Below are 13,942 nucleotides of genomic sequence, written 5' to 3'. Positions count from 1 at the left end.
TTTAATTCCTTTTATGATTTAGACATGAAAATGAATTTATAACCACAAAAAATTATTCACTGAGGTTTGCAATATATTTACATGGAGGTTTACAAAGGTGTGTGCTCAGATTGCTGTTAATGAATGAACAGGTAAAGCTCTGCCATTGCCAGCCATTAGCAGCAAGGCTGACATCCATATCACACTTCAGTTTCCATTCTTATTATTCCATTTCCTCCCACTTGATCCTCTGCTTCTCCATCCCAATTTACAGAAGGATTAATACTTTTTGAAGTAAGTGCAAAATTTCAGGCAGCATAAAAGTCCAGCATCAAACTTTAACTATCAGGATGTAGATCCTATTTATTAGGGAAACAATTCAATCAAGTCACAACTAAATACATGCTTTATTGAAGATATTGGTTTCCCTTTTGGGAAATGTAATTGCACTTCAATTTTTTAATCAGTGTCTGAACAATAACCTAATTCAATGGTTATTCTACAACTGGATGAGTGATAAGGTTAGCTCTAGTGGCTTGGGTAAGAGAGCAGTTTCAGGTTGTAATGGCCTTTATGTCTCAGATGGATTGAGGCTCTTCAAGGAAGACCAGATCATTTTTTGATTTTACATATATATATCTATGATTAATATGGAGAAATAAATGAAAGAACTACAGCCTGGGAGAATCATGAGTACTGAGACTGAAAATAGCCTGTAACAGGATGCAATACATACATCACTAAGAGAAACACTGTAAAGGTCTGCTCTCTTTCCTCCTGGAAAATAACAGTAACAAGGGCAGGGAGAAGGAGAGATGATGGTGTCATCTTAAGATGAAATGAGCAGGAAACAGTCACATAAATACTTTTTTGCCACCCCCAGAAAAACAAACAAAAAAAAAAGATGACATTAACAGTATTAAAATCCCTGTAGGTCCAGATCCAGCTATGACCAATATTTAAGAAACTGATGTCTTAACATAACCCTAGAGAGAAAAAAAATATTTGCTGCCATATCATCTCCCCCTTGCATCCTCCTCCAGCTGGCACAGCTGACTTGCAATCCCTTTCTCTTCAGCAGATCAGGCAATCATAATTCAGTAGTAACAAAGAAGCAGACCAGAAAAACCATCTTTAAAATTACCAACTTTCTAATGAGCACCTCGTATATCTGATGAAATTTATGGAATTAAACTGAAAAAATTATGTTGTATCTGAAAAATGGCTTTTTCAACTAATAAAAATCAGAATAAAAGGCTGCAACCTCATTGTATCTACCATATTTTGATCCACACAGAAGCATTTTGCAATACAGCAAATTCAGAGACGCTTCCTTCATTAAATTGAGGCTGGTTTGAGCTTCTTGCACCTCATTCTGAAGGACAGAACATGTTCTGAGAAATTAGTACCTCAGTGCAATGGGCCACAGAAGTTGCTGGACAACAGGAAGTGAGCAGATGAAAATTCAGTATTGTATATGTCAACTGTATTTATACATACAAATGAAAATATCTGACTCTTTCAAATTAAGGGAATGTCTCTCATGCAATATATTCAGCTCTTTCAATCCAGTTTAAAAGGACAGAAATATTGCTAGCCAGACAGCCCTTCATCTGGCAATTCTCTCACAATCCAAAACTAATGCCACATTTATATATTTTATCATTAATGAGCTACTAATTCCCAGCACCATCCGAACTGCACGTGCTCAAGCTCTCAGTGGAGCCAGCAGATGTTCTGCTGGCTGGCACAGTGGGTCACTCACATTATTTCTCAGCCAGTGAAGGCACTGCACTGCAAACTGCGAGAACAGCATGCCCTTTCTGCATGGAATGGCTCATGTCAATCAGACTGAGACTAGAGCCTCTCAATTACTGCTTTCTCTCACTTAAGTTTTAATGAATGTTCATTGAAAATATCCCATTACTTTCCTGCGTAAATACATCCCAAATGACTCAGTGGGGGAGGAAGAGGGAGGAGGATGAAAGTTGTTTTGATTTTTTGGGTCATAAAACCTCCTTTCTCTACAGATAAATGTCCCTGGTTCTGGATCAAATGGACTCTTCTCCACTTTAAAGTAAGAAAAAGGATCTATTCATTCAGGCTTGAGAAACAGACAATACACATGAAGCAGTTCAGGCGAAGTGAGGTAGCTTTGCTAATCTGTATCCCGTTAGTATTTGTCTGTTGTAACTTTATGGCTTATAAGCAGGAGTTTAGACACTCATGGCTTCTTCTCCCTGGAGGGCAATGTATCAAGATGGTAATGTATCATGACCTCAACAAATGTTCTGTTTGAAGAGCACAATGAGTCCCAAATGGAAAATGTGTTTCTGCCTGTGAGATCTCAGGTTTAAACGCATCTTTCTTGCTTTATTTTTTTTTTTAAAAAAAACCCCTTCATTTCTAGGAAAAAACAGCCTGGCAGGGATTCAATGCCATGCTTCACCTTCAAACTTGTAAGGCCCTTCATGACTGGTCTAAAGGGGGGTCAGGAGCCCAGCAGAGCCCCTGTCCCAGAGACATCTCACTTACTGAGGTTCCACTTGAGCCCCGTCGTGGTCACGCTCTCGCAGGGGTTCCCGATGGGGATGAGACCGCACCAGGGGCCCTCCAGCCCCGTGTCCACATGCAGCTTGTGCTTGCCCTGCAAGACAGAAGTGTTTCTGCTGTCAGTGCTTGCCCAAATGGCATTTGATCCCAGGCCTTGCAAACAAAAGAGGAGGTACTTGGGGACAGCTCCAGAATGTCCCCCAGGGGCTCAGGAATATTTGGTTGCAGCAGGAAGTCAGGTCATTGATGTTTACAGAGGGAGGAGAGATGTGTGCTTAGGTTCCTGGCCTTAGGGCTTTTAAAAGGTTGTTTCTAGGCTTTTCTAAGCAGAATCTAGCTTTGCTCATTCTTCCCTGGCATTATTTGAATAGGTCCTTCTGTCAAACCTAGGCTCTATTCCTGTGAAATGAAGGCATCCTGATCCATTCATGCATCTTTTCCTCATCTAAACAGCTGTGTTTCACTTCCTAAACAGTGCTAGTCAAAGCACCACTGAAGTGCTTCAATTATTTTGACAACATCTCTGAAATTTCATGTACTTCTCCAGGCATGTATTCTACCCCGAAGGAGAAATACATGCAGAAATTTAACTAGGCACTAGAGAAATGAACCTAAATATTTAGAGTAACCTGCTCACACTAAATAATGAAAAAACAGAAATGAAATTTTTTTTTTACATCCAAGATACATTTATCTAGTAACTAAAACATCCATGGGATGCAGGAGAAACAGCAGCTATTAATGATGATGTATTTGTGATAAATCTCTTAATTAGCACTTACAGCACCTGTGTGAACATCCCATGAACAGTTACAAGGAAGAGTAGATGTGGAAATCTTTAACAGAATGAAAAGTGCTGAGTGTTACAGTTCTAGCACAATCTGTGTACTAAGAAACTAAGAAAGTGTTGATGGAAACTAGCTACAAGAAAGCAGCAAATAAAAGTAGTGACAAGATCAGTGGAGAAATCATCCTCTGGTTTCTTCTACACAGATAATTTATTCCTCCAAATGAGCCTGGGCTTCATGTGGGAGAAGCTTCTTTGAAACAGAGGATTTTTAAAATTTCATTTTATTCTCTTGTGGATGCAGGCAAGCAAAACTCTTGAGTGTGTCTTTTACACACAAATTCTTCATCACTATAAATAAAATCAGATATGCCTATTTATAAATATATGGACTTTGAAGCCCTATGACTATTCAGTCAACACTTTGTTTAGCATGAAACCAAGGTTTTATACCAAAAGAAATGAAGAACAGTTGAACCATAAAAGTCAACTAAATGTCCCGAGCAGCAAAAATAGTCCCACAAATTTTCTTAGGAGAATGCAGTTTTAAGCTTTTTCTCCTGCCCAGTCCTGTCCTATGCTCATTTCACATGCTCTTGCCAATACAAAGTCACTAGTTAGAAAGTCAAAACTGTAGGAAAAATATCTTATTGCTGAGGCATTGATGTCTGAGGCATTCTACAGCTTCTCCTGCTAATGCCAAATGCATTATGAAGAAACAACTTCAATACATGTCATGCTCTCAGTTAACAAATGAACCTTGGAAAAGCTGTCAATTAGGGAATATCAGATTGCATAGCTTAAGTCTATTTGATTGTTTGCAGAGCAATGAGAAAACCAATCCAATATTATCTGTCTTCTCAGGGTGTCCAGCTTCACGTGGCGATGAGCCACGTATATGTGTAGTGGTTGTGAATGCTTGCCTGCCAGATTCAGAGGTGTAACAAATTCAGGCTTGATAAGCTTTTAGCTGTGCAATATGCCATGCCACCTCTCTCTCACAGCATGGAGGGAGGAGGAAAGGAAGAGGAGAGCTGCAAGTACAAGCTCTCTCGTTGTGTGGTTATAGATATTGTCGATAATGAAGCTGATGATGAGTGAGAGATGAAGGGGTGGGACTGTCTGACCCCAATGAACCCACATACTGCTGCTCAGAGCTGCTGGAGGAGAGGAGCACACTCACCATATTAATCAAGCAGTAAGAGAATATGAAAAGCAGATGAGAAAGTAGCTGGCCCCACAGAGAACCGGACTGAGTTCCATATTCTCAAAGTCTGTGTCTAACTAATATCAGGTTTGCATTTCCTATTTTATGACATTCTGGCCCAGTTTGCAGATAGGGAATCAATTCAGTAGAAATTTATGCAGATAGCTGTCTTTCTGTGCCCATGAAATAAATCTTTAAAACAGAAGATGCCAACACCAGAGGCTCACCAATACCTAGGATTTTATCAGGAGTCTTTTAATGTCTGATACTTCATGAAAATCCCACTTCACATGTTCCAGCGATTCTGTGAGCACAATGATTTTCTTCCCTAAAAGGACATTTTCCATCACTCAGTTGTTAAGAGAAATTTCAAATAAAGAGCCCAAATGGCTAAACCCAAGTCAGTAGGTAGGTGAACGGGTAAATTGAAATGAAAATAATTATTTTTAAAAAAAAACCCCTCTCAACTGTCAGGCCAAACTTATGTTTTAGGGATTGGTTTGATAATATAACGGAAGTCAGTTTCTAAGGCTTTTCTTTAAATAAATCAATAAGGGATCTTAATATTACTGGGGATAGTGGGAGCAGAAAAGAGAAATGAATGTTGGGAAAAACAAACAAACAAACAAACAAATTACAAATAACCCACTCATTTTTGCCAAAAACCTTTAAACAGTCAGTGCATTTGTACAGTAAAGCTCTAAATTCAAAGCACTGTGAGCCTGCCATGAGGGAAATTCAGTTCCCAAGCTTATCTCCAATTTTTCAAGCACAGATCTCTCAACCAAGCAAGATGGAACTGATATTTGCAGGAGGAAGGGAGGATGAGAGCTTGTAATTTGCAAATACAAGTAATAATTTGTTCTATTTAAGTCTGCATGATTAAAGGAATAATTATATACCATCACTTAAAATATCAAACTGTTTTCAGTTTTTGCAGAACTCAAATTTCCAAAACTAGGTTTAAAAAGAAAACTGAACTTTGACTAAATAAGTCCCTCATTATATTTTTTTTTTGCCTCTGTAGGAGGTAACTGAAATATTTTCACATTTAACTTAAAAATCAAATATTACCATGTTTGAATGTTCCTGGTGATAAAAGAATGACAAATAATACAGCTGCATTGATTTTTATCTTATTAAGTCAGTTTTGAAAAACATTGATCAATCTTCAGCATTGATTTTTTTCCCCTTCATTTTGTTTTGATGCTGGAAAATAAGATCAATTTTTTGAGTTCAGCAATAAGAAGAAAATGTCAGAAGATATTTTTAAGAATGCTTTATCTACATAGGTTAAACTTTTCCTTTTGATTCTAATGCCTTGTGTTATAAGAAAGCATTTAAGAAGCAGTGGTTAAATATACACCCACTCCAACACTCTTTTTTGCTGAGGAAAGACCTAAAGACATAGTTGTTACTTGCCACAGCTAGCTGAAGTGAATAGAAGTCTGATTGCCAGGAATGCATACACCTCACCCCATTCAAAGCTGTGAGATGCTAAAATCCTTAGTCAGAAATCTGCAAGCTGAACGCACATGAACAGCACCAAGATAAAAGTGGGGGCTTCCCTATGTGCATGGATACCCCAGTACAGAGAAAATTACTTCTTCCAGTGCTTTTCAGACCTTCCTGAATAGATGTGTTGCAATAAATGTACACTCTAAATGGGAATCAAGGAGCAAAATGTTATGAGAGACAGAATGGGGACTAATCTTCAGTAATGCATGCAGAAGGGACCTGAAGGAAGGAAACCTGGAACTTGTCAGACTGAAGCTAAACACTGAGGAGAAGCATAAAGTCAGTTAACAAGATGCTGGGGAAGGATAAGGAATTAAAATTAAGCTTTGAAAAACAAATCTGGAAAGATATAGTACACAGATCTTGGAAACTGCTGAATAACTAGGACATATGAAAGGTAATGGGGAAGGAAAAGAAAAAGGAATGAGTTGCCAGATTGAAGGACAAAGCAAACTTACTCTGATTTAAAAAAATCAACTGAATAACTTCATTACTAGAAATCATTTATTTTCTTAAAGGTGTACTTTCAGCCATGCTTGATGTGAGATCTGGGACTACTGGGAAACAGGATTTCTGGAGATCTGGCCAACTGCTCTACGATACCTCCCCCACTATTCTAGATCTTGTTTTCCATGATCTTCTGATAAAACATCTTTTTTATACGAGCTTTATTTCTATGATTACTCCATAGATGGCAGCACACACTTGAAAGCAACAACAGCATCAAAAAACTAAATACAGATGTCATAGTGTTACCCAGGGAAAAGGCAAAGACCACAATCTGTTTTAGTACATAAACATCTGGGTGCAGAAAATGGAATGCAGAAAGAAGACTTAGGGAATGGGTGGAAATCAACACAATCACCAAAGACAGCAGCAGAAGGGAGGAAGAAAAAAGGAACAAGGATGAAACAAAGTTGAGAACATTTACATTTAAAATCAAATATGACTGGCAATAAAGTAAAAACAAAGTTCCAAAAATATATCTACTAATCATTAGTTGTGTAAAAGCTTGACTTAACAATAATAAAAGCTGTTAGGCTGAGATTTTGAGCAAGACAAATACAGCAAATTTTTCTCAAGGGATGTACTTAAGAAGAACCATTTCATTATAACCCTAAAATATCATCAATTGTCTTTTCACACAAATACACACAGTGCCAAGTAGGTATTATGTGAACACTTTTCAGAGAATGTTTTCTGAGCAAAACCAGTTTTTGGTTGCTGTTGAAAATAAAAGTATCCACAGTTCCAGCAAAAACTCATATGTCTAAAAGCTCTCATATGTCATATCAATGACTGCTTTAACACATAGAGAAAAACCAGCAAATTTATTATACTTCAAAATAATATTGAAAACAGTTGGACCCAGTCCTGCCAATCCCTACTCTCAAAGTTTAGATTGTTCCTGTGCTGAAATGGATAGATTTCAGTGTATCAGTTATTTGCAAGACAGAGCCCCACCAAGGCTACCCTTCAAGAGGAGCGCTTAATAAAAAAATGACTTTACAGTGAATAAAATCCCAGGTAGGGAAGACAGAATATATTATAATCATTATTAGACCAAATTAATGAACACATCTGTTTCAAAGCAATTTATGATAAGGGTACAGAAGGAATTCCCTGTGGAGGTGAGTGCCAGTAAACCAAATGTATACCCCGAGGTTATACATTTAAATGGTTGCTACTGTATATCTAATGTACAAATTATCCACAGAGAGCAAATGGTTCCAGAATTTCACACATTCCCACATGAACATCTACAGTCCTAGCAAAAACCAGCCTGAGAGAACATTTCTCATGTCTCTGAGCACAGGGAGCAAATCCCTTATTTGCCCATCACTTGTAGCAGCATGAGCCTGTGCAGGGCAGTCTATATGGGTGGCAAAACCCCAGCAATCACAGGTGCAAAAAATGTTAAAGTATATTTCCCTCAGAATGCTGCAAGCAGTTAAAAGTGACAGCAGCATGTGTGCTAACAGGCACACAAATAAAGGAATGAAAACACTTTTTCAATCTAAAAAGATATCTAGGAATACAAAAGACAGTTTAAAGGGGAGTTATATTAGTTTAATTCCTTTTCACAGACATATCTTAAAGATTGACAAATGTCATAAACACTAATTCTTGTTCTATTCTGAACACCACCAAACTCATTCTGTTTAAACTTCCCACCTGCAAATGAGATTCCACAACATTTTCACCAGTTTTCCACAAATCATGCAAAATACACCACAACTACAGAGTGAAACTACAATGACCAAGAAATTCCTGGTCCTTTTCTAAATTCAAGCAAGCATTAGACTGGCCCAGTGTGACATTTTATCCTTGAGCTTGTGCATTTGGTGCCCTATCCTCAGCAGGCTCATCATTATAGGCTTAATTAGCATTTTTAGTGATGCCTTAAAAAAATCAGAACCATTTCTTTATATCCATTTATGAGACTACAGAGTATAATAGATTGCAGATAAGAGTGAAAAGTAGACAAGCAGCTGAAGATTTCATATTGCCTGTATAATTATTATGCAGTGTTGCAGTTAAATTGTCAGCCTAGAGGGGCCTTTACTAAGGGCACTAATACTCTGCAATTCTTAAGTGATAAAAATGCAGCATAATCTTTTTCATTATGAATCAGTTCATAATAAATTTAGTGTCACTGCCCTTCCTTTTTTTGTGTTTTTCTACAGGGGAAGAGTCTTTAGGATTCCTTCGATCTAGACTATATTATTTTTCTAGGTATTACAGAAGTGTGTGAATTAATTTAAAAGACAGGTAATGTTCACCTAACTTGTGGCAAAGAACAATTTCTTCTTAGCACCGAATCTGACTGTCACAGAAAGGCCCCTTTATGTTACATAAGACTACACAAAATTAAAATCTGTTTATCTGTTCCTTGGAGTCTTCCCAGGCAAACTGGCAAATCTCTGTAGCTCTCCCACTCCAAACTCTCACTTGGAAATCTTCTATAGTGCATAAATAAGAATAATGATCAACAGGCCAACAAAAAAGAAGGTGATCAACACCTTCTTTAGTTTCTTGTACTTCTCAGTCTTGTACTTCTCAATCCTTATGATGCCTTTTTTAAAAAATGTTTTATACAATGGCAGCAAATCATGAGCCCACAAATCCTCTCATATACCATCATCCTTTCATCCTTTTAGTAGAACTGGCTTCATATTTGGAAGTTTCATGTTAGGATTAGGGCTTCATAAAAGCCTGGCCTCTCTAATTTCTTCAGTGCAATCAAACTGATGAACAGAATTCCTTTCATGAAAGGAGGGAATCTCACAAATGCTCTTTTCTCCCTTTTGTTTCTGACCGTAACTTTCATATACCTCTAGGCAAGAAGGATAGAGGCTGGAAGTAGCAAAGAAAGAACTTAGGAGACAATTTTACATTCCTTCTTGAGCTCTGCTACAGGAAGAAATAATTTGCTGTTATTATAAAGATAGTCATTGACCTAGGATAAAAAACTATATCTACTTTCAGTAGACAGGAAAATGGCTTCTGCTTGGTAACAGCAGGCTTTGAAGATATGTTATGCCCCAGATCTGGTGCTAGCAATGACTGACTGCTCCTTTCTACACTGATTGATTGACTTCTTTCTACACCTGTGAAATTCAAAGACATGTTTCTCAGATCAAGAAGAACAAATTAAAAAAAAGATTAATTAAAATTAAATTAAAAATTTTAAAAATTAAAATAAAAAAATTAAAAATTAAAAAAATCTAAATAAAATTCAAGTTGGCCATTCAAATATATTTTTGGTTCCCTCTTTTTTATCCCCACATTTTTTCTTTTCTCTTGTAAAGCTCAGTGTCAGTTGGAGATTACAGTTCTCACAAAAATCTATTATTTTGTTGAAGGACGTGGTGGGGAATGGAATGAACTTCCCAGAACTTCTGGCTGGTGACTGGTGACCAGTGGTGTTCTTCAGGGATTAATTCTAAGGCCAGTTTGTTCAATATTTGTATTGATGACTTGGATACAGGAGCTGAATGCACAGTTAGTAAGTTTGAAATGATGAAATTGGGAGGTGCTGTTGGCTGTCTCAGAGAAGAAGAGGCCCTGCAGGGGTATCTGGGTAGATTGGAGCATTGGGCAACCATCAACGGCATGAAACGGAACCAGTCCAAATGCTGGATTCTGCACCTGGGATGGAGCAATTAGACTAAACTGGGAGAGACATGAGACTGAACTGGGAGAGGAGTGGCTGGAGAGCAGCCCTGCAGGAAGGGATCTGGGGGTGCTGGTTGGCAGGAGGCTTGACAGGAGTCAGCAGTGTGTGTGCCCTGGCAGCAAGGAGTGCCCCAAACACAGCATCACCAGCTGGTCAAGAGAGGTGACTGGATGGTCACATCTGTATTTAGTGCTGGTGCAGCCCCATCTCCAGTAGCATGTGCAGTTCAATTTAAGAAGGATGTGAATGTACCCCAAGGAGGGGAGCACAGCAGACATGTCCTTGAGGTCTTTATATTTGTCTGGTTTGGAGAGAAGGAGGCCAAGGGGTGACCTGACTGCTCCCCACAGCTTCCTGAGAAGGGGCAGTTGAGAGGGAGGTGCTGAGCTCTTCTCCCTGGCACCCAGTGCCAGGACATGTAGAAATAGCTAAAAGCTGCTTCCATCAGGGAAGGTTCAGACTTGACATAAGCAAATATTTTCCTTACCCAAAGGATGGCAAAACCCTGGACCATACTTTCTTGAGAAGTGGTAAGTGCCCTGTGCCTGCCAGTGTTGAAGAGGCATTTGGACAATGCCCTTAAAGCCATGCTTTAACTTTTGGTGGGTCCTGAAAGTGGTCAGGTAGTTGGACTAGGTGCTTGTTGTGGATCACTTCCTACTATAATAGCCGACCTATTTGATTGTGTTCTATGAAATTCTTCAAATTTACTGGCTGGGAATAAAATAGAACTTGAACCCATGAAACAGGACCACAGCAGAACCAAATACAGGGCAGTATAACACAAGATGAAAAGCGCTGACAGAAAAAAAACCATAAAATGAGGGTCAACAGAATGACAGGTTGCTGTTAAAACTCACAGCTCACCCTCACAAAAGCAGAAAGGCTGGAACAAGTAATGCTGCAAATTTAGACCCCTTGACTTGTGCATATTGTTGCATTTTCTGTATATAAAAGTTTTCAGTCTCTTTCACACAGTATAAAATCAGGATGTATCTTCTGAAAAAAGAACTGAACCCTTCCATAAAACAGAAACTTGCTAGGTCAGAACTGTTTGTAGGCTTTATTAATGAGATAGAAGAATAAAAAATCTCACAAAAGTATCAAAAAGAATCAAAAACAATCAAGAAATAAAACATATAGCCAAATACTTGAAAAACCTAGAAGCGAAACTATCAATTTTGAGCTATTTTAAGTAGTAATGAACTTAATACATTATCAAAGATTGCTTAATGAATTAAGTGCATTACTCTTGCATCCTGGATTTCTTACCTTCCTAAACTTCTCTAGCTACATTTGCCTTTTGGAAAGCATGTGCTTTCATTGCTACTCCTGCTCCATGAAATGAGATGCTGTCAGGTTAGTACTAGGAGAGAATTGCAATCAAGACATCAAAGATTTCAGAATAAAAACCCTTATTCTTGCCTGTATTGGTTTAGCATGGCCTGGTTTTGGCAGAGAGAAGCTACAAGGGTGGCTTCTGTGAGAAGCTGCTGGAAACCCATGATGGTAGTATTTGATGAGTGATCTGTCTGGGTCCTTATCTCAAGCCATGATCCCTTCATTATATTTTTCTTTCCTATGTCCAGCTGCAGAGGGGAGTGTGAGAGAGGCTTTGGTGCGTACCTGGCATCCTGCCAGCATCAACCCACTACACTTAGCTCAAACCATTACCTGCCACAAAAGTGGAGTTTTGCAGAGCACGAGAACCTCTCACAGAATGGGTCAGGTTAGAAAGGAGCACAGTGAGTCTTCAAGGTCCCTGCTCAAGCAGGGTCATCCTAGAGCACATGGCAGAGGATTGCATCCAGACAGTTCTTGAATACCTCCAGTGAGGGAGACTCCACAAGCTCCCTGGGAAATCTGTTCCAGTATTTAATCACCCACATAGTAAAGAAGTTTGTCCCTATTCTGGTGGAACTTTCTGTGCTTCAGTTTCTGCCAACTGCTACCTAACAAGTTCTATTTCTCTAAGAAATCTACGCAGTAGCTGGGGAAGATGTTGGAAAATTCTTCTGACTTTAGCACAATAGTCTATAATCCCTATACTCATCATTAATGCTTAGAATTTACCATACGGAGCTTAGTACAAATACCAGAGATTAATGTGGCCTTGTGCTAACTCTCTACATCTGTGACTAATAAGTCTTGTGCCAGCCCATGCTTCCTTATTTACTTATATTAGTGATCACTATGCACTAGCAGATATCTTAGTTTTTAGAAAAAAATCAGATTGTGTGTCACAACAAAGCATGGTAAAGGAAATACATTACAACCTGATCCCATATTTGGAACAGTCTCAAAGAGAAAAGATTCACCAGAAGATCCAGAACCATATTAAAATAAGTCCATGGAAACAATTAGCATATATGCATGGTTGAGGAAATGTGATGAACATGTGCTAGTTTCAGGAATATAACCTGGTCTGTTGAGGTACTAGGCACGCACACTTTGAGGAGAATTCCCCATGCATCCAGTGCTGCCAATAGAAAGGTTGTCTTTCTAACCTAGTAAATTGGTTAGACAGTTTCTTTCTTGGTTTCTGATGACACTGCTGCCTCTTGTCCTAGCGCTTGGCACCACTGAGAAGTGCCTGGCTCCATCCTTTTCCCATGCTCCCTTCAGATACTGATAGGCATTGATAGAGTACTGCAGGCTCATGGACAGCTTGTTGTCCACCAGCACCCACAGGTCCTTCTCCACAGAGATGCTTTCCAGCAGTTTGGCCCCAGCCTGCACTGGTGCAGGGGGTTATTCTGCCCCAGGTGTAGGACTCTGCAATTGCCTTTGTTGAATTTCAGACAGTTCTTCTCTGCCTGCCTCTCCAGCCTGTTAAGATCCTTCTGAAGGGCTGCACAGCCCTCTGGGGTACGACCACTTCTCCCAGCTTTGGGACATCACTGAACTTGCTCAGTCATTGATGGATAAGTTAAACAGTTCTGTGCTCGTACTGAGCCTTGGGGACACCACAAGTGACAGACCTGCAAACAGACCCCAGGACACTGATTACAGCTCTCTGGGATCTGCTGGCCAGTTCTCAATTGATCTCACTGTCCACTCATCCACACTTCCTGAGTTTGTCTATGAGGATGCTGTGAGAGACAGAGTTGAAAGCCTTGCTGAAGTCAGGCAGACAAAGTCCACTGCTCTCCCTTCATCCACCCACATACTTGTCTCATCAGGTTGGTCAAGCAGAATTTCCCTAGAGTGAATCCATGCTGACTACTCTAAGCACTTTCTGGCATGCATGTGGACAGGCATGGTCTCCAAAATGAGGTGCTCCATCACTGACTGGTCAGTAGTTCTCTGGGTCCCCCTTCTTGCCCTTTTTAGAAGGCCAGGGTGACTTGTTCTTACTTCCAGTTCTCTGGAAGCATCCCTTCTGATCTCCACGGCCTTTCAAAGAGTGCTGTTATGGTGTCTGCCAGCTCTCAGCACTCGTAGATGCATCCTGTCAGGTTCCATGAACTTGTGGATGTCAAGTTGGCCTAGGTGTCCTTTAACCCAATCCTCCCTGACTAAGGGAAATTTTCTACTAATAAAAAATGGATTGTCTACAAAAAATCTCTGAGGACTACACATGGTACAAAAAGGAATTTGACAGTGCATTTTTGTCTGGTTTTGAAAGAACTAGCTAATTCTTGGGAACAGGAAAGGGAAAAGCTGGTTGTCAAATCTTCAGTAGCAGAGTTAGTATCCTCTTAAAAACATGTGTCTA

At 39.3% G+C, this 13,942-nt stretch overlaps 1 protein-coding gene across 3 annotated transcripts in view; it reads right to left on the bottom strand.

Annotated features, from left to right (window-relative positions):
• TPK1 (thiamin pyrophosphokinase 1) overlaps positions 1-13,942 on the bottom strand; it is a 310,310-nt gene that overhangs the window by 63,933 nt on the left and 232,435 nt on the right. For all 3 annotated transcript variants that reach the window (XM_084212076.1, XM_084212077.1, XM_084212078.1), the window contains one exon: positions 2,515-2,626. In XM_084212076.1, coding sequence (XP_084068202.1) covers positions 2,515-2,626 — 112 coding nt within the window. The remainder of the gene's footprint in view (positions 1-2,514; positions 2,627-13,942) is intronic.

The sequence above is a fragment of the Fringilla coelebs genome (genome assembly GCF_963513975.1).
Source record: "Fringilla coelebs genome assembly, chromosome: 1".
Classification (NCBI taxonomy): domain Eukaryota; kingdom Metazoa; phylum Chordata; class Aves; order Passeriformes; family Fringillidae; genus Fringilla; species Fringilla coelebs.
The sequence above is the reverse complement of the archived record's forward strand: the minus strand, read 5'-3'. Positions and strand labels throughout refer to the sequence as shown.